We start from the raw sequence: 22,367 nt of genomic DNA, 5'->3' as shown, positions 1-22,367 counted from the left end.
CTGCTCATTGTATTTTTCCAAAACATCAGACATCTTCCGGATTTTTTCTATCCATATTCAAACATAAGTGAAAATATACTGGAACATTTAAAACATGGTGTCATTTTAACAAAGGTTGAACAAAAACGAGTGCAATTTTTTTTCGTTTTTTTCTGAGTCAAAACAAAATACAATATTAACGGAACATTCGCCACCTTCTGTGGTAAAGTCCCATCAGTGTTAATGTCAACATCATATTTTTTAGTTGTTATTTGGATCCAATGACTACTGCAGTCAATTTGAACAACGCCTTTTATTTTGGCATCTTTGAAAACTACTCCATGAATGGCAGTTTCAGACTGATGAATGCAGAAAAATGTAAATATTCAGGATGGATGTTAGGAAAGAAGTACAGCGCACTCAGCATGAACACACAGGGCTGCATCACATACTGTAATCCGGGCAATATTAATAATTAATCACCCATATAATCCACTGGGTCATGCCTCATCAGTGTCATCATTGGATCAACTCTAGGTTACTTCGATTACAACATTTATGCATTATGCAATCCAATAGTTAAAGTATACTTCTGTTTTCTCAATAGTTTGTGGTCTGATTAAAAATATTGGTTTTGATCCGAACATGAATTTGTTGATCCTATTTTGCATTAAGTGGATTTCCGTTGGCCATTTCTGTATCAATCCCATTGTTGCAGCTCAAGTATTTCCTTCATTGTTTCTCTTTACTTTTGGTTTCTCTGAGAATCATTCAACACGTTCTGTGGAGCAGAAAAAGCAAAACAAAAGCTCACCCATAGTAGCACAAATGTACACACACAGCGCACTTGGAGAGAATGCAAAGACCTCGGGCCCAACATAAAAACAACAACTAAAAAAAACACAAAGCAGGTTTGTGTGAAACATCTGAGCTCAGCAGGTAGTACAGGAAGGAGAAGGCATAAAAACAAAACCAGGTTGTTCTCCACAGGCAAACATTGTATGCTTTGCTGTACATGCTAACTCAAGAGTCCTTTAACATTATTTTTTTCGCCCTTTTCCTATAAAAAAAACATACTGATGTATTTATAAAAAGGCTTTCCCTTTTGCAAAAGGTCGATGCTTCTCTTTCGTCGGCGTGTATCGTGTGATGCCCACCAACACGGTTATACATACATTATTTACAAATATAACCGTATAAAAATTTGTATTTCTCTTGTGTACATATATTTAAAAAACAATACATCAGTTTGAACTTTGTGGTGAAATATTTCTGAGAGTCCTTTAATATATATCGACAGAGAAGCTGAGAGACAGCGAGAGGGTCGGTACACCTGACTCTTTAAAAGGATGTTCACTTTAAAAATCATGAGATATAAATGACTGCCATGACTCCTATGAGGGTGTTCAGGAGTTTGCACAAGACACAAGATGTAGTTTCTGGGTGTTGTAACCCAGATTTTTACGTCTTGTCACGCAGTCAAGCGTTTCCGTCACAAAGAAGTCGGAATCTGGTGCCTTATAAAGTCAAACATGAATTAATGCCTATGTTTTTGTCAAATTATAACGCTACTGATGATGCTTCTGTGTTGTTGGTTGTTTCCTATGGCAACATATCTGGTTCTTACACTTTCAGTACCAACAGTAAAACCTTTTTATTAGAAACATTTTCGTATTGGCTGTGGCAAATTCACCTATTGTCTGAACCGAATCACTACACAACCACTTTTTTACATCTATTCAGATCCACAGTTTTTAAATGTAATTCTTTTTAGAACACTTATGATGAATATATTTGGGTTAGAATAAAGCTTGGGGCTGTAATACAGTCCAACAGTATTAAATAAGCAAAACTGTCAAAGAATGAAAATGCTGTTGACATCTTAGGACACCAGATGCGAAGAAATTAACACATAGCCTTGTTGGAGAAACTTTTTACATAACATTTTACATTAACAGAAACACATACATGTTTTCACACAGAATATTTTATCCAAAAAACAAAACAAAAATATCCAAAATTGGGGAGGTTTGGTGGTAATTAGAAAAAGAAAAATGTCTCATCCTTTTGCAAAGTCAGGTGCTGACAGCAGGGGGGCTACAGTCAGATATGGCTGAAGGTCTTTGCATTCACACAGAGGGAGAGATTTGTGATTTGGATGAAGCTGAACTGAAAACAGAGATTGTGTTACTCGTTGATGCCAAAGAAAGTCTGTGTGATGTGCTTCTTCTTGCCACAAGTGCATTGACATAAGGCACAGGCACAGTTCCCCTCTTTCAACAGAGTGGCTCGCATTAGTTTGTTTGTCCTTTTAAAAAAAAATATCCCAGTGCAACAACCAAGTAGGGTGACCACCGCTGTTGAGCTCACATCGGAAATGCATGACATGTGTTCTGTTTTGTGGGAAAAGAAAGCATTATAGCAAGATGTGACATTGTTAAGGGGACAAATAATTTACGCAGGCAAAGCAAAACACTATGTGATTAAACAGCTTTCTACTCAGTTAAAAATCAAATTACCACATCAAATAAAATAGAGAAAAAAAAAACACAACAGACCAGTGGTTTATAGTTAAGGTTTGCAAGGCAGCACTCTTGCCATGTTCACATCCTGCAAATTTGCCAATCGAGAAAAATGTATTTAAACACAAGTGACATCATCCCAAAGCAAAGTCCATAGTGAAAGTGGGGTGGTAAACTAGAAACCTTATTTGCCTGTGTGCTGGCTGAGCTGAAGTATCCATTATCTCATAAGCCATGCAGTCCTTTTCTCAATTATACCAGTGGTTCTCAACCTTTTTGAGTCGTGACCACCCCCAGAATAATCTCTTTAGTGTTTGTTTACCTTGAACAGCATTTACCTAGGCGTCGCTAAATTTACTCCAGGCACTCTGGATTTTTTTAATGTGATTTTTTTCTCCTGGACACAGAAATCCTGCACTCACGAACACACATCATACCTTTTAGTTATCTAAGGCAAATGATAACACTGTTACAGGCAATGATATGTAAACAAGAAAAAAAACCTTCCCTCATCTAAAATAGGTTATTTTATTGTCAATGTATTTCTTTTTTGTCTTTCCGCAACCATCTGGGAACCCTCAGACATAATCTGGTGGACCCCTTGGGTTGAGAACCACTGCATTAGACCATCCTATCTCCTGACCCAATTTGTATAAGGAATGGCCTTAATTAAGTGCTTCCAGTATGGCTATGGGCTTTGAATGTGTTATGAACAACAGCAAAAGTATTAATACTTCTCTTAACCTCGCTGTGGAGAAGAAAAAAGAGAAATTAGGAAAATTGATAATAAAAACACAGGGGAGGAGTGGGCTGTTGCTATGGGTGATCACCCTAGTAATGCTCGTACTTATATGCTCTTGAGAGAGAAAATAAACAGATCAGTGTCACCTTTAGTAAATCTCTGGAGATTCTCCTCTTGGTTTCTACCAGGAGGGTCCTACGAGCAAAGACAGTGAGTGGTGTGTGTGTGTACACCATGTTAAAATGTGTATACTGTGTGAATGCATGTCCATAAGCTAGTGTGTGCATCCTCATGTTTGTATGCTATAAATAAATAGCAGTGTCATTTATAGGGTCAGACCGATATATTACCAATACTGTCCTTTTATTAAATAATATTAATATCAGCCAGTCAGTGTCCTATCTATACAACTAGTTTGAAATATCTTTCTGAACTCAGTGTTAAAACGTTTTTAAGACCTGCAATGAAACACGTTTTTCCATTTATTCATGTAATTCAGTTTAAAAGCCATATAACTCGTGCTGTACTTTATGTATAAAGAGCTTAGAGAGATGTGTTTGACACTCAGTGGAGAGTTTTATTGTCCATGATGCTGTAAATGCTGATCTCAAAGGCTTTTCCACACAAACGTATAAAATTAGGGGAGAAAATATCTTTTAGCGTTGAAATATTGGCACAAAATATCAGCTGTCCACAGCTTCAATCCAAAATTTTCGGTATTGGCCTGTTGAAACATATTGATTGAGCCTAAATATCAGTCTGATTGTTTGCGATTGTTTGTGAAGTGTATACATCAGTGTGTCTGTATAGTTACAGTATCTGCTATTGTTTATATTTCCATCAGCTGTGGCAGTCTTTGAGTTTTATGTCTGTGTTTGCTGTTTATCAGTCCTGGAGGCAGGCGATATGTGAACATCTGTCCGTCTTTGACCGTTTGTCTTTCAGGATATCTGTTTATTTATTTATATATGTGTGTATCAGTCCTAGAGGCAGACATTGTTGCTGATCTGGCAGGTGGATCCGGTGCCGGCCTGGGACAGGAAAAGCCTCCCGTTAGGGCAAACGCAAACCTCGTAGACAGTCTGCCTGTTCCCAGAGGACGAGGAGGTGGTGGAGGCCTTCCCCTCAGGCAACCGCATCAGGCGAATCCTCCGAGCATCCAGCGTGATCTGAGTAGAAAGAGAAAAAAACAGGGAGATGGGAAACAGGGAGGAGACGTAATGAGTGGAAATCATGTGGGAGATTAAGTTAAAGAGGATGAACATGTGGAAATTTAGTTTGAAAATGTTAAAGAAATAGAACATTTATTGAAACATGTTTTTTTGCTACATGTATTCAGACCCAGTGTGAAGGAAATATATGCAGCTTTGCTCCAGGCTGCAAAGAATTGAATATTTATTATATTTCAATGATTTTTCTTACCTTAGGGTGCTACACATATAAACCTGTCTTACTTGATGAGCAGGAGAAAAATGGAACTTGAACCACTGCTGGACAGTGACCCAAGTAACCCAAAAACAAAGCAACAAACTAAGCTACAGGTTGAATACAATCCTTTTTTTAAATGATTATATCTTGATCAATGCATAAGAATACATTAATCTTAAAGAGAATAAATGCCAGATAATAGCTAGAAGCTTATTTCAATCTGCAGTCGTTTACACACATAACAATCACAAAATATTAAAACATCTGACTATCCATCACATAGCACAACATCAACGTATTCAAATAAGTATGGATTTAATGTTCTTTTTGCATCTTTATTCATAAACATGGGTTTAGACTGTAGTGCCGATTGTAAGTACGACCCATTAAGGCCCATGCTTCCTGTGTTTGTTCTGTTTGAATGAATTCATACCCTGCAAAAACCACAATTCATCTTTACAAGGTTGAAGTCTGGACTTCTGGGTTGAATTACAGTGACTTTGGACATGTAACCCACAAAGGACAAGTCCAAGTTAAGTAGTTGGATGATGGTGAATTAAGGTGTTTGGACTGAGGCCAACTGGACACGACTGAGTCTTCTGTCGAAGGTCAGGATTTGTGACTTTTGGCAGAAAACCACCTACAGTTTTTTGAATTCCTCAAATCACTTCACCTTGTTAAACTGCATCTGCTGGTCCTGTCTCTACCTGTTCATATCACAACTTAAAATACAATACGTTCAATCTCCCTAAGATCCTCACACTTCATTCAGACCAGAAGAAGAACCTATTTTCTTTCTTTATTGGCTCAAAACTCCTCTTTTCCCCTTTAATCTTTACCTAAGCAAGCCCCCGCTGAAGCATGTGTCTCTTCTCGTCTTTTCACTTTAATTGCTCTCAAAGCAAATCTCTTCACCCGCTCTCCGTAGCTAAGCTTTTGTTTTTCTTTGCAGAACCTCTAACTCACAGGATTGTACTCACACAAATAGTGTCTTTGGCATATAAAATCCTAGCACTCCACTTTGTTGGTTGCCTAGAATGTTAAGTAGTCTAAAGATTGAACTCAATTTGCAACTATGCAATTTCTTTGACATCGTGTGAGAACACTCCATTCGTTCTTGCATCCAGCTCTTTTAGATATTCAGTGCACACCGACAGTTTATGAGTGAAGAGAATGACAAAGGTCATTTTCTGGATTTTGAGTGTGAGCTGTCATATATGGCAGAGTGATATCCATGAGAAAAGTCACAGAGAATGCATCTGCCTGGTACTGTAGCCTACAGGACAAGAGAGTTGTCACCTAAAGGTTATAAGATGGAATCGGTGAAGCATGAGACAACACATAGATAAATGGTAAAAGTAATTATCTCAAAGCCAGGAATAGCCAGGAGATATTGCAAAAACATGTTAAGACTCACACACTAACAAACCATCTATGTTTAGTCTATCAGCAAATTGCAACCCAACATTTTGGATTTTGAAACTATGTGATGCCAGAGACACAGTAATAAAGATAACAAAATGGATAGCAAAACAAAAACAAAAATGGGTTTAATGTCTGCTGAGTCCAAGGTCACTCCTCTTTTCTCTAGAGGAACAAAAAAAAAGAGCAAAATACCAGAAAATTCCTTTTATCACAACGCCACAAACACATACTCGCACACAGCTACTCATCCACTCATTTTAGCCTCTTCAACCACTCATTGATTGAACACAACTGCCTTTCCCCCTCTGCACAGAAACGAACCACTGCTGCATGAATCCCATCTCTCTCTCCCCTCTCATCCTTCCTCCCTCCCGGACTCCTGGGGCTCATACAGGGCTGCTGTCTCACTGGCCGAGGAGGGAATGAGCTCTCCAGCCATATAAAAGGTAAAGGAGCCATTACCAGGCACTTCTGGGAGGCATCACCATCAAATGACCTGGAACCCTTTTAAAGCACAGTCTCAGCTGACTTCCTCAGACAGCTGCTGTTGAGCAAATCTTTCACCACAAGGGGCAGACAGTATGAAGCTCTGGGCAGACCTCTGTGTAAGTGTGTGTGTGTTTGAGGCTTGTGCTCTGTTGATTATGGTTGTGCACTAGCATAGAACAAAGAACAAGTATATAAAAAGGGCGAACGGTAGGAATCATTTAAAAACATTTTTACTGACAAATACCCAGGTAGTTCCAACAGATTTTTGATATATTATAATACACTTTTTTCATTGTTGTCTCATATTCATTTCTTTCAAACCTTTAAATGGACGGCAGCTTTGAATTACAAGTAGGTGCTCTCTTATATTGCTAGTTGCTCTGCTGGGTCTCTGAGATGATCCACATTTTTGGGTTAGCCAGGAGTTAGACAGTACTGTCACTGCCAAGACGCTGATGAACAGAACCGCCTACTTTCAGCTTCCCATCATATCTTCAGAAACCCATGGGTGATATCAAGGACACTCTGTCCCTATTTTGTGCAGTATATAGATAAACCACACTGGGTGCAGTTGTGGTATTAACTTGTGACCACACCCAGCTGTGACGTTGCATGATATTAAAGTACCCCAATAAATCACTGCTGTACATGGTGTGGAAAAAGCCCACTGTCATCCTAAACCAAATTCTAAGACTGAGTGAGGTCACCCTTAATAAGTGTTAGTTATGTGACTGTGAATGGCTTCAGATAGTGTGTGTGTGTGTGTGTGTGTGTGTGTGTGTGTGTGTGTGTGTGTGTGTGTGTGTGTGTGTGTGTGTGTGTGTGTGTGTGTGTGTGTGTGTGTGTGTGTGCGTGTCTATTTCTGTATCTGCCTGTGTGGTTTGTGGGTGTCTAATGACCAAAGCCACTCTGTAATTGCAGTGGCGGTGCCAAGGGGGTCCTGAGGAGAGGGGACTGTGTGTGTGTGTGTGTGTGTGTGTGTGTGTGTGTGTGTGTGTGTGTGTGTGTGTGTGTGTGTGTGTGTGTGTGTGTGTGTGTGTGTGTGTGTGTGTGTGTGTGTGTGACAGATTTAACAAATGGACATTTTGCACGCTAATGGAGCATGACAACGTGATTCTAATTATGTGAATTGACCATCATAAGTTTAACAGCCTTACTGTGGACCACACAACCGTAAAAACTGATGTGGTTTGGGCGTGGCTACTGCAGTTATTTTTTATTGAACCAAACTGAATCTAAGAACGTTTTCCAGAAACAGTGTCTCTCTCCGTCTCAGTCTCATATCAGAGCCAGTCTTAATGTATTTAAATGTATTTGTGGGAAACTTTTTAAACACTTTCTTCTCCCTAATCCTCCTTTCACTGATTTAAACAGATCTGACATGACACAACTGCTGCAACGCAAGGTGGGAAATCCTTTTATCAGCGCAGCCGAGCGTGATGAATGTGAGGATTGATGCGTGTAACGAATCAGAGGAGGGAATTTAGGAGAAGGGAGGAAAGAAAGAAAGAAGTAGCATGAGAATGAGTAGGGAATCAGTGAAAATGATGTTGCAAAAGGTAATTTAAAGACAGAAGGAGGGCAGATAAAGAAAGAGGGGTAAAGATAAGATTAAAAATGGAAAGTGTATGTAAAAGAGAAATAACTTTGTGAAAGTACACATGTGAAAGACCCAAAGACAACTGAATTAGGAAATGAAGGGAGGATCTGAGCATAAAAAAGAGAAAAACAAATCAACTTCTGTTCTCTAATTTCCTGTTCTTCAGTGAGGCTCTAACTGATTCTGGTGGACGGCCAGTATGTGGGAAATTGCCAGAAGCCAATGCTGGTCCTGGTCCACTATTGTTAGATTGTTGTTTGCTAAAAATAAGTTTGGACAGGCACAATTTTGAATTGAGAAGAAGCCTTATCAGCCAGTATGGCTTGAGGACAAGAAAAGATAATTTCTCCTCTTGCCAATACACAGATTGGGAGCTTTAGTATTTGTCCATACAAGCTTTTAGAAATAAGAGGATTGCTTTTAACCAACACAAAAAAATTATGTTTTTATACTTTATCTGGTCAGGTATTCCAATTCATGACGTAAGCATATCCAATACCAAGACACTGAAATCAAAGTAGCTAAATATAATTGAGCCATCATTAACATTATTTAATAACACTAAACCTGTCTACATTTCTTTCATGAAAGGCTAATGGTGCTAATAAAGAAAAAGGGAAAAGAGGGAGAGTGACTTCATTCTTTGCTCAGGTAGACATTACTCCAATATGTCTTTACACAGCCCCTCTACGTGGATGCCAGTGAAACAAATATCACAATAGTAATATTTACTTATTGCACAGCTACACCAAGTATGGTCCAAGTCGAAGCTGGATGAAGTATTTTTCTTACCTTAAATAAGTTCTGACTGTGTATTCAGAATTATCATACTAGATGTTAGTGATTAATCAATGTTGCCAGATCTTAGCAATCCACTTTTAATAATTAGTAATGCATTTATCGCTTAAACTATGACAATAAGACTTGAGTTGGTGCAGTCATCAACTTTCAAATAGACAAAAAGTTAATTTGCACTTTTGGTTGACACACCTCTCCGTCTTTGGACTCCAGTCGCAGCTCGTTCCTGCAGATGGCCTGAATGTCTCCGGCCTCAGCTAGGATCTCGATGCCTTTAGGAGCCTCCATCAGTAAGGACCGGGTGGGAGACTCTAGCCTGAGGGTGACACAAAAGCAGAAAATACTTGTTCCTGAAAACTGTTGGAATGAATAGTAGAGCAGAATCTTAGAAAAAAAAGAAGCTTATTTAATATTCCTAGTTTGTTGAGTAGAATATACAGTAAGACGTTGTTCCTTCTTTTTAATTGGAAAGCCTAATTGGAACCTAACAAGTTCCTGTTAACTAAAGACACGATTCTGAAGCAGCCTGTTTATTAGATTGTTTAAGCAATTTTTCATCCTGACACTGTGCACAATTCAAAAGAGATTATTATCACTATCGCAATCACAAAAACAAAGAAACGCAGGTAATCAGAACCACCTCCCTTGTTGACTGATTTACATTATGCTTAGGTATGTAAGGAGCGTAGACACAATTAGTGTTGTAGAAATAAGTTATTTTACTTTAAGGCAGGGGAAGTTGATTTTTATAGCTCATTTAAACAACAATGCAATTCAACGTTACCCATAACATTAAATGCATATAAAACAAAAGTGCAAGAGAAGGAGATTATAAAAAACATTCAAATACAAAAGTTATTTCAAGAACTAAGAGAAAAGCTAATTAAAACAGGCTAAAATAGAACAACACAAATAAAATGTTTGATTTAACAGTGAAGAGGAAGAAATACATGTCTTTAGCTTAATTTATTTTTAAAAAGAGAGTTGCAGAGGACCTGCTATTTTTTGAGTTTGCTCCAGATAAAAACTTGCCCTCGCCGTAAGTTTTGACTCTGGGGACAAAGTGCAGAAATGATCCTGAGAGTTCTTGATGGCTCATAATGTAGCGGAAAATACAACATGTGTGTTGGTCCTAACTTCTTTGGCATGAAACCAGTGTAAACACCTCAGAGCTGGAGGGATGTGACCCACTTTGCTTCGTGTCAGTGAGGCCTCAAGCAGAAGCGTTCCCCAATCAGCTGCAGCTCTATTTTTTAATAAGATCCTCTAGACCCTCTTACAGTGGAGTCTACTGGAGAGTATGCATGGACACGTTTTTAAAATCTTGTTGGGACTTAAATCCTTAAATCCTTGATATATTTTTAAGTCTGACTTTATAATTGTCCTAATGTGATTGAAAAAACTTCAGGTCATTAACAACTTGTTTTCAGAGGATTTTTGGGACCACGGAATAAACAGCCTTTTAATTGTAATGTTGCGCTACTTCCCATAAAACAGGGGCATTACATCCCTCAGTCTCTATGTCTTAAGCTGGCTTTGGTTCTCAGAAAGATTCAGACGCAAGAACACATTTTGTGGAACACCCCAGTGAATGGAGTTTAGATTTAGTGGATCTGACATCACAGCCCACCTGCATGCTGTGGCTGTTGACTATTTTCTGTGAGAGGATTTAAAGACAGCCAACTCCTTTTCACGTGTTGACAAAACCCCTCAAAGCCACAAGCCGATCTTTACAGGAAGAAGCAAAGGTGTCAGAACGCTTCAGTAGATTCAGACCTGTAAAGGAAGTCTCTGTAGACTTCCTGTCTTCCTGTCACCACAGCAGGCATGGATAGAACCGGTGATATTTTCTCCAAAGGGAAGGTTTTCATTGATAAAACACACTGTATTCAGTTGGAAGATTTGGGGCTTTTGTTCTAAGCGAGGAACATGTAGGTTCTTATTTTATGCACAGATACGGTAAATGGTGTCCATCATTTCCTTGTGTTCTGGGTTTTAGTAAGTATTTCTATGTTAATGTGAGAATGGTTTATTTATTGCAATGGGACTTCTCAGTCAAAAGCTAGGCGCTGAAAAGTAGGATCAGCGTCAGGATAAGCTATGGGTTTAGTTTTTTTCCGCCATAATACTCCAGTCCAAAACCATAGGTGCATGTGGATGTTTTTTATCTGGGAATTAGGCATTATGGATGGCTTGAAATACTATGACTTCAATGCTATCGTATCTTGGAGTCACAAGTGGTTTTAGATTTACAAATGTCTAAATGCTTTGTTGTTTCGATTTTAAACCAGACAATGCACAATAGTTGCTGTAAACCTGTAAAGCGGTTTAAATTAACCATAACACAGGGCTGCTTCTACGTTTAAAAGAAGGCATTTAACATAACGCTGCCTTATTTCCGTCCTCGAAAAACGTATTCACAAATATCTAAAAAGAAAACCATGATTCTAGCTACAGCAGTGTCTATATAGATTATTTTCTTCTTTAACAGTTTCAAGTGCTAGTATTACTTCTAAACAACACTTGCACAACATGATAAACGCAAAGATTAAAAAGAACATTTTTGCTTTATAAAAATAAACCAAGTATGGCATTTTCTACATTTTCATAGAAAAGCTACAGGAAGTGAAACAGACACAGTATTACAAGATGCATCAACCAAAGTAATATAGTACGAAAAAATGACTGGAGAAGAATTATCTTATTTCTAATGTAATTCCCTGTAGTCGGCTGGTGTAGTTTGCTCCTGTCAGCTTAAATGAACAGTTGTGACCCAAATTCCCAAGAAAATTAGTGGAGGTGAGAGTAGCTGCGAGTTTAGCTGCAGAACAGTATCTTGATGCATATTAGAGAAGGTAAATGTTGAGGAAAAGTAAAAAAAAAACAGCAGCAAGCTCAACTTCTGTTTCAGTAAATGAACAGTAAGAAACCAAGGCGACATATGAGGTATTAAGCAGAAAGGGCTGCATGCCACTGTAAAGTGTAGCGTAAATCAGACGGAGGAAAAAGGATCAGACGATTTCCTCACTGTAATCAAGTCTGTGTCTTTGACTTTTTGTTCTGCCTTAATGGCTGTACAATAAAGAAACAAACAAGGATATTGTTTTTTCGGACCACCATTGATATTGATAGAAAGTAATCAGAACAGATCTCAAATCACTGGACAGTATGTTCCCTTTCATTTTAATATATGCGCTGCTTCAGTTTCTCGAAGTAGCAAAGAAAGGGCAGCAGATAGCTGATGAATGTGCCAAAACATCCACCGATTATTAAAGTGAGCAAGTTTCCCTATTCAAACTTGAATGCCCCTTATATTACACCTTACTTTCTACCACAGAGGGTCATGCCTTAACAAATATTAATGAGTTACGGTAAAATGGTGAATTATTGAACGGACTTCATTGTTGCCTCACTATTGTAGCAATTTCATTTTCAGTCAGTTTTCATAGGATGATTTAAAACAAGTGCTGGATAGAATAGGTTAAATAAACAGTTTTTTTGAGGCCTCTCTACTCCAAACATATCAGACCAATCAATCACTCCATTAGCCAGTCTCTGTTTGTTTCTCTGTTTTTGCCTGCATCAACAGTGTTGACACAATCTATTTGTATTCTCACTAACTGATGCCACCAGAGGGCATATAAAAACAGATTAGAGAGAGCACAATTTAGAACTGTTGCATCTGAACATTAAGTGAACATGGATTACTTTTACGCTTTACAAAACAAGATGGTAAACATTGATCCCACAGGGGTTGTGGTAAGAATACTGAAACGCTTTAGACCTTAAGAACTCAACGATGGAGAACTCAATGGATGGTGGAGTTTGGTGTTGGGCATCACTAAACACCCAATAAACTCGATCTTGGAAACTGGCCCAACCCTTTTTACCTCAGGATATGAATGCCTCACAGGGAAATGTTGCATGCTTAAGAAGTGTAATCCATAATATGACAAAGTGCAGTGGCTCTAAGTTGCAGCACCTTGCTCTTGCTCTTAACCCTAAAGGCTCTGAGGAGGGAGAAAAATATGTTTCTTTAGCATTGAAAAGAACTCAGAGGAATTTGGTGTCTATGGTTGTGCAAGACTTCCTCTAAAGGCATTCCTGTTTCAAGGTTGTTCCTCAGGGAGTCAGGAGAGAACATATTTCTCTGCCAGGGTTGTAGTCCTTTTCATTTCCCTCAGTCTTACTTCTGTCTTGTTGTAATATAAACAGTTATTTTTTCCATTTAATGAATATCTACTTTGAATGAATACTCGAGAATATGACTTACAAGAACATTTTCTCCAGATTAAGGCAAAAAAAAACAAAAAACACTGCAAACTTTTTTGAAAAGGCTTGAATGTAACAAACAATCATTTATATAGAATAGGTATATGTACACAATGCAACCTATAGCTGTAATTATTGTATTTCAATACTTGATTGACATTTTTATCTTTATATCCTTGTTGTCACCTGTTGCTTTTATGGTTGTCACAACAAAAAATCCCTGCAGCGATCAATAAAGTTTCATTTTGCTCTCTTTCTTGATTTTTTATTTAATTTTTGTACATCCTCTTATCCGTTCTCACTCTTTTCTTGGCAGCATCTCATATCTGCAACTGGGATCAAAGGTTAATAACTTTTCAAGCTTCCTCCTCATATCACCAGCTTTCAGAGAAAAACAGAAATGATTGGAGGTTTTTGACATGACAGAAATTGTAAACTTGCACAGTCTGAAAGCTGTGGGTAGCTTTCTTAATCTCCTTCAGCTCGACACGTAGCTCCTTTGTCCTTGGCGACATCGCCTTCTTTGAATTATCTGCAACTGTTTCTTGTGCGGTGTGAACACAGTGGTCAGAATAATTTGCTGTTATAAAAAATGTAAGCTATGGTGAGTGGAAATGAGCTGCGAATCATAGGTTAAATGGCAATCTCGGCTGATACGAGAGCAGCTGATTGCTTCGCGGGGCTTTGTGAACGGCCCGATATTTTTCTGGGTAACACACCATCCTCTATTACTGATCCAGAGTAAGCTGAAGGTGTGGAGGAGGAAGAGGGTAGGAGAAAAAAAAGTGACTGACATTAGAATGAACAGAGCTAATTTGCGACCTATTTCTTCTGATTCTTCTTTTTCTTCTTCTAGGTACGCTTGGAGGTGGTAATGGCAAACACCACAGTAAGTGGTGATCTCTTTTGTAGCAATGCAATAAATGTGCAAAGTATTTTTTATCAGTAATGTGCTGGTTTTCTTAGTGTGAATTCCTTTTATTTTATTTTTTTTGGTTAACTTATAATGGCTTCTGTAGTTAAATGTTATGGTAAATCAAATGACAAGGTCGAACTGAGAGACTCAGTCAGAAGTTCAGACTCAGAGATTAATATGGCAGAATAAAAGGGGTGCACAATAAAACACAAAAGAAAGACAGCACGTGAGGAGAATAAAAGATGAAGGGCAGAGGGATGATAGAAGAAGAAAGAAGACCAATATACGGCTCGGAGAGGAGGGGTGTCGTTGAGACAGGAATGAAAGGGAAGATGAAGGAAATTGAACAAGAAGAAGAAGAGGAGTGCGGAGGGTAAGTAAGGGCAGGGTGAGAATGGAGAGGAAAGATGAGAGGAGATCCTGCAAGAGTAAGGTGAGAGCGGAGGAGATTGGAGATGGCAAGAGTTGAAACAAGAGCTGAGAGGTAGAGTTTAAAATAAAGAGGGGAAAGGACTCAAGGCAACGTTCAATGGAAGTCGGACCACAGTGTTCAGGTGGGTTTGCAGTGAGATGGCTTCTTCTCTAGTGATTACAATTATTTTCTGCAGGAGGGATGTTCATAAGCTACAGGTGTCGCTGCTTAAGAATTCAGAATGCTTAGAAAGAAATAGTTGAGTTTAATATGGGGTTTAATAAAAAGAAGAACTGTATACAATTTGTATGTTTTTTAAGGGCAAAGCAAATGGACATTGAATATATAAGGGAGCGAGCATGTAGACTGATATAAACAATGAAATATCGAAAAAAATGACGTTGGCTTTAATTAAATGAATTATGTCATCAAATTTTACATAACTGTATTAGGTTGGCTGACAGCAGTTATATTAAGTTTAAATACACAATATTAGGTTCAACTTAATATAATTGCTTTAAACTAACCAAATACAGTTATGTGAAATTTGTTGACATAATACATTCAATGAAAGTCAACTTTTCCGTTTCTTCAGAGCATAGTGGCTTAAAAGGATGACAGGATCGAAACACATTCAATAACTGTCTCCATACTGTATGATTGCTTGCTCTACTTTGTAAAAAAACATGTGAATATTTTCCACTTGTGCCAGCTGATATTGAATGCAGCCTCCTACTGTGCATGACCGTCTGTCAGCTTACTTTCAATCTCAGCAGCATAATGTGTAGAGCGAACATTGCAGGTCACTTAAAACCTTCCATACAGAAAGAGCCAGGGGACCAACTTCACCGGATTGAGTTCCTGCGAGTCTAATGTGAGTCTATCAAAGTTTCCATGATGTGAAAACGTGCAGCTTCGCAGCTCCTGCAGGAAGTGAGCCCCTTCACATTTCAATTCACCTTGTGAAAAAAAAGGAACCTCAGAATTCTTCTCGCTGCTTTATTTTTCTTCTCTTCCTGTCCCACTAAGTACTGTCCTTGTTATTGCTTTATGTTTGTGTCCCTTTATCTCTGCTCTGGATTGGTTGGGAAATAAATCATGGTTCTAGCAAATTCATCCACGCTGCCATTTAACTTTCACAAAGGCGTTTGTCTGATGCAAGGACACATCCTGTTGACAAGACATTACGTCGCAGATGGATATGGCAGTTACGGTTTCGATAAGAAACTGACAGCTCTGGGTGGGAGATGTGTGTGTGTTTGTGTGTGTTATCGGGGTTAATATGATATCCCCAAATGGGATTTGAGTCCTCGATTGCTACCTGCCACAGGGTTGGGGGAGATTAGAGTAAGATTAGATTTTAGCCATGCTCCAACGAGCTCGCTCCCCTTTTCTGACATAATTGGATAGTTTGTGCCATATTTCATTCTCAATTGGCGAGTTGTCACCAAAGATGCATAAACACAGGGGAAGGGGAAAGGGAAAAACCCATTGCCGTCGACTCCGACTGTCATATTAAACGAACAATCGCATGATGAGGGGCATTGGAGCGACGCGTAGAAATGATCTGCACATCACTGACAGGAATTTTTTAAGGAAAGGACGGTTTTGAAAGGAAAGCTGCAATGATTGATGAATCACAGTTCTTCTCAGTGCACCACCACTGAAATAGTGTTATTAGATATTTGTCATCAAAGTCCTCTATCCAACCCCTAATTCCCGTCACGCTCGTCTCTGCAGCATTTCTTCTCTGTCACAAAAAGCTATACTTTTCTTTCCTGATATTATCTCTCTACGCTTCTTGCTCTTTTTTCTTTTAGTTTCGTACTTCGGTCTTATTCTCTTTCTGACAAAAAAGGCCTCTTTTCTAATGTTTTTCTTTTGCCATCTTCATATATTCTGTCCTTTCAAGCTCTTTCATTCTTGCTCATGAGTCTTTTTATCTGCTTCACTTTTGTTCTTTAATCTTCACACTTTGTACTTTTGTCATTTATTTTCCTCCTCTTTCTAGATTTTCTTATCCTCACCTCACATTCTGCCACTTTCCCTCCCTGCCTCTCCTGCAATTCAGATCAAAACAATGTAACAACTTTTCAAAGAACATTTTGGTCTTGCTTCTGCTTGAACTAGAAAAGGTTTTAGCCGGGTATTGCTGGTATGTAGTTTTGAGGAAACATCTTTATGACTGCTGGTGTTGCTGTGGGTTGCTAGGGGGTGTCTTCTATCTTCTTCTTAGTATGAAGGGCATAAACACATACGTGTGTGGCTGGCACCAAACCTATATTATCATGCCATAGACATTTGAATCATTTTAAAGGGAAATTATAACCTACATATTCATAAATGGACTTAAAGAAAAAGTCCATCGCAATGTATTTTTACATGCTGTAACATTTTAGACACAGAACGGCCAGCAGCTGTTTTGTTATGTATTTTCCTTTGGACTAAAGGCAGACCCACTGAGTTAAAAGTCTAAAAAAAATGTAAACAAATTGTCACCAGCTGTGTTTTTTCAAGCATTTAAAGGTTCTGCACACCTTAACAGGTGTTTACATAATCTGGTTGATTAGATTTCTGTGAGGTTCAAGGTGTGAGTGCTGGGAAGGTGTGAGTGCTAGGAAAAGGAGAGTGAGGGAGATGTCAATTGAGTCACGCACAGTCTGTCTGTACACACCCTGAGACAGGGAAAGTAAGTGAAAACACACACATGGTATGTAATTGATTTTAAGAAGAAAAAGTCAATGGGTTCAACATTTATATCCTTATAAGTATTCTGACAAATATGGATTTTCTTCTCGCTACCTCCCTGTCATGCCGCGCTGTAGCTCTCTCTCCTCCATCATTTTCTCATTTTCTTTATAAAAGTCTCTCTCTCCACTGTCACGCTGTCTCACTCTCTCTCTCTGCCCTGATTGACTGTCATCGCATCTGACAGCAGAAGTAGAGGAAAGATGATAAACAAGACGTTTACACCAAGGAGACATCGTCGGTTGTCCACACACACACACAGGCAAACACACACACACACACACACACACACACACACACACACACACAGTCAGTGCGAGACTGTTAGATTTGACTGATGTGCGTCAGGGAGGTGAAAACATTGACACCTGTCTGCCTTAAAGTCATAATCAACTCAAAAGTGTTTGATCATCACAATGATCAAAGGCCTGAGAGGTGGCTGTTATTGGTTCCCCAAGGCAAACTGAGACATGTTTTTGAGCACAAACTGAACATTTACACCTTTTTAGTTAACAAAAGCAAAGTTTGTTCTCCACCAAATTAAAAAAATATTTGTCTATTAAGCTGCTCCATTTTTTTTCCAAGGCCATTTGGATTTAGTCTCTAACCAGTTGCAGTTGATCTCATAATCTTTTCCCTCCCATCATTTGTTGTCATCTAATAATGTCTGTATTTCCACATTTCTTTTCTTTTTCAAATCTACTCTTGCTTCTGTTTAGTCCTCCCTGACATCAAATAATTATTTGATTCATTTCCGAGTGTGTTGGTCCTAACTTTAGGAGATCGATAAGGCATCTGTTGCCAAAGATCGACCAAATCGATCTGAAGATTACTTAACACTGCACTGACTCTGGTTTGCACACATGGAAATTACTGGAGGACAGACAACCACCCATGGAAAAGTTTTCTTTCTACCTCCAGGAAGATGAGTAAGTAATGTGACCTCAGCTGAAAATGATGCATGGATACAATGTGCACGACTTAAACATATTGCTAAAAAGTCAACGTCAAATTAGTTAATGAATTCCAACACTCAATGTTTTTTTTAATGGAGACAGCTTTTTTTCCGATCATAATCACACTAAAAAGGGCTAATTTATGCAGGATGAATCAAAACTGCATATTTAAGCCCTAAGAAAAGCATCGATGAGTCATCATTTAGCCATGCATCATGAATTAAAATATTGGCAAAGACATCTGAGTGTAGTGCTTCTGTGATTAGTACTGGAATATTAAGCAATATAACAATATCATTGTACCTGCTGTAAGCGGTATAATATAAACACTTTATATGATGATGCATTTAATTTGCTGCCTGCAGTGTTTTTATTGTCTGAGCGATTACTGCAGATTGATCCATAACCGCAGATTTCACACCTACTTTTTCGAGACATTATACATGTTATTTCTCTGCTGTAATGATCAAATATTAAAGCTGGTGTGTGATAAAGTTAGTGTTATACTCTGTGGAGGCTTGTGTGTGTTTGTATTTATTGTGTGAGTGCAATTGTTTCATTTGATTACATAAAAGAAATGTGGTATTTAAGCAGCGCAGATGCAGGAACTTTCCGCACTATCAGAGATGTATTGATTTATTGTGAATGTGTTTGATGTGTGCCAGGATAAAAACAGATGCTGACTCACCTTAGTTCTTTGAAGGGTTCGGCCCTGACATGTGGCGTCTCCACCGATTTGCTGAACACGGCTCCTTCGGCCCCTGAAATCACAGAAGACAACATCAGACAGGAGGCCGACGTCAATTGAAACCACAAACCACTCCTGTCCGATCAATGGACATAATCTCTCGGAGTCTGCTGATCTATATGGCTCCACTCAACGCGCACAGCGGCCCTTAGCTCACCTTGCTTCACTGATAACATGGACTCGCTCACATTTGATAGGTAAAAAGACGCTGATGGAATATTATGAGGCTGGCTTAAAACCCTTGTTTCATAATTCAACAAAAAGGAAGAATATATTTAAAGCTTTTGCTACTACAGCAAGAGCAAAACTGAACAGTAAAAACAACATGAACATAACATAACATTTTTACATTTCAATTACTGACCATGTTAAGCTAATCTCAATAAGTATTCACACAAACAAGCAACAGGATAAAGTTCTTTGATAGGATAAAGTAGTTAATTCTCTAAAATAATCTTTGGTCCAGTACAATAACAATACAAGGGAGCCCTTCAACCCAGGAGAATGCTTATTGTCAGCTTTGTTAGTATGCTTACCCAAATGTCTAGGAGAAGTTTATTTATATCTCCCTCAGAATAATAATTTACAACATATACAGTATGGTGTACCACATGTCTTGACGAACAAGCAATGCAGAGTAGATGTAAGTATTGGTATTACAAACACAGAAACAGAAAGCAATGTCTACAAAGCAGTCATGGTACAATGTATTCAGAGCTCAGTATACAGTAATCTTGCAGACAAAAAAAGTGAACCACAACCATCAGCACTTTGGAGGAGGTAATAAACAGCTACAAAGCGATTAGGAGAATGATAATGCACCACACACAGTTTAAAGGTGACACCCACTTGCAGCATATCAATACAATATCCTGTTAGCACTGCAGAAAAGCAGCTTTAAAAAATATATTAAAAGAAAATACTTATTATCATATTTTCCCCCTCCAGTTGGAAAGGAATAGTAAAGTTGTGGAGGATATGTAAAATGGAAACACTCCAAACTTTGTTTAATGTCATGCAGTGTAAAGCCCACCCACCAGTTTGGCTATATTTAGACTTGTTGGATTTCTAAAACACATGTTATATTCAACATAGTATCACATAAACATTCTAAAATACATTGAAATCCTCAGTTCCTAAATCACCTGAAGTTTGACTTATATTCCGTTTGTTTGTGAAGGAGAACAAACTAAGAGTAAAAAAAAACACAACAAAGTAACAATCTGTTGGCCCTCACCTCAAGGCTTTGATTGACTGTAGAGCAAATACAGCAGCACAGCTTGAGTAAACTGAAGCTTTCAGGTACATCGACTCTTCAAAGCATAAGGTGCAGATCAATGGCCATGACTAAATGGGTTTCAAACCATTAGAGGCCCTGCTGGGAATCCAAACACTTCTCACTCTGTGACACACATCCAAGTTAGACAGAATGATCCAACGTTGTCAATACAATGTTTGTTGGTATTTACCCCACATCTTGAAATAAGTGTGTATGTGTACAGGTGAGGACCCACTGTCTCACTTTTGATACCTCCAAAATGGGCTGTCAACTGTCAAACAAACCTACATACAACAAAACAAGATATATTCCAGTGACAGTGGAGTTTCATTGTGAGACTCCTATGTTGTTTGAAAACATTGAAAGGATCAAAATCCATATTTAATGATTGAAAAGTAGAGTAATAGAGTGGTATATTAACAAGAATACTATTTAATGAACAATGGAGATAACATTTAAGATACAAAAGTATGATGAAAAGAAATCTCTGAGCATATAATGATATTACATAGTACACATGAGAAAGGCAGGTAACAGAGGTACTTTAGTGTCTTTAATTCTAAACTTGGATTCAGACTTTTACCCACATTTCAGATTATTACAATGATTTAAACGGGTCTAGTGTTCATTGATGGCTGTTTTAAAAGTCATAAAAGCAATAGAGCCAGTCAAAGCTTTGCAGGCGTAAGATAATATAAAATCCTCTGTGGATTAGGGAACATTGGGAAAGCCATCAAAAAGTCCAGCAATAGTTATATAAAAGTCATTTTAATTATGCAACCCAAACTAAAAGGAACAACTTCTTCTTATTAAAATCAATTATGTTGATGCCACCTGGACAGATTTAGCTGTGGGAGGACAAGTTTGACAAGTTTCGGTATTTTTCAGTTAAACAGGCATTTAATGGTTGAGTTTCCCCTTATTTCTGGAGATATTTACAACACTCACATTCCTCCTGGGGGCTCTTCATAACACCACTCAAGCTGACGGTGAGTAAGGGAAATAAAATATCTTCATGCAAAGCAGCAGCTCGTCTCGCTCGTGTGGAATAGATAACTCTACTCTTAATGACTGATACAGGTGAGCCACTTCTGTCCCCCTGCTTTCTTTTTTTTTAAACAAAGTGGATTGTTCAAATGTTGCTTGAAGTGAACATGCTTTACAGGTTCTGGTTAATCCTTAAAAATACACAAGCCAGAGTATGAAATATCAAACTAATGACAGTGGTGGGGTGATGACATGGCCGACTCTGAACTTAGCATTGGAAGGAGTCTCCCCATGAGTCTTGGAAGGCATGGGGAAATCCATTGGATTTGCAAGAAATACGATCTGTGGCGAACAAACGCTTGTGGTATTTAAACGCTTTGTTTGCCCGCTGGCAGTACTACAGGAGGATTGGGATCCCCCAAACATCCTGCTTGGTTAATGGTTTCAAACGAAGGCTCTTTGAAGCGGTAAGGTAGGCCCAAGTTGGAGAAGGTCAAAAGACAATGAAGAGATTATATGAAAGGGAACAGAAAAGCGTACTTTAAGCCCTGGGGATCAAGTGCGTGCTTGTTGCCTTTGGTTGCCTCTCTTTTTCAGGCTAAATTTGTGTATACTCGGTTGACCCTATAACCCTATGTTTATGATTTTTGAAACATTTCTACAATTGTCATAGGTAAATCGCTAGCGGTTTTAAACAAACTGCATCACGTCCGCATTACTTCATGATCCACACGCTAAACTAAAGGCTGCTGAGGTTCAGCATGATGACGTTAAGTACTTGTTAGACATTATGGAGATTAAAATCGGGTTTTTACTGATGTCTTTATGCCGTAGAACAAAACGTCTCTCAAGCTTGTGCCAACCACAGACTATATTTCAGTCATCTAACTAAAAACACATTCATATCAACGTTAACTTTGTGATAACCAGAAGTAGTAAAATGCTGAGTCATTTAAGGGTTGTAGGACTCATTCCTGCACCACTCTATGGAAAGAGTCTGTCTTTTGTTTCCTTTAGTGACAACAGTTTATCTGATTTTATTCAGTGCTGGTACACCGCCATACGG

The 22,367-nt window shown here is 38.5% G+C and overlaps 1 protein-coding gene across 1 annotated transcript in view; it reads right to left on the bottom strand.

The window, feature by feature from the left end:
* Positions 1–132: 132 nt before the first annotated feature.
* Positions 133–22,367, bottom strand: part of sgcd (sarcoglycan, delta (dystrophin-associated glycoprotein)) — a 98,256-nt gene continuing 76,021 nt past the window's right edge. The window contains exons 6-8 of the mRNA XM_063895594.1: positions 18,976–19,048; positions 9,176–9,299; positions 133–4,412 (exon numbers count right to left, since the gene is read on the bottom strand). Coding sequence (XP_063751664.1) covers positions 4,227–4,412; positions 9,176–9,299; positions 18,976–19,048 — 383 coding nt within the window. The 3' untranslated portion in view covers positions 133–4,226. The remainder of the gene's footprint in view (positions 4,413–9,175; positions 9,300–18,975; positions 19,049–22,367) is intronic.

This window comes from Eleginops maclovinus, chromosome 11 (assembly GCF_036324505.1).
Source record: "Eleginops maclovinus isolate JMC-PN-2008 ecotype Puerto Natales chromosome 11, JC_Emac_rtc_rv5, whole genome shotgun sequence".
Classification (NCBI taxonomy): domain Eukaryota; kingdom Metazoa; phylum Chordata; class Actinopteri; order Perciformes; family Eleginopidae; genus Eleginops; species Eleginops maclovinus.
This window is presented reverse-complemented; position numbering and strand designations above follow the sequence as displayed.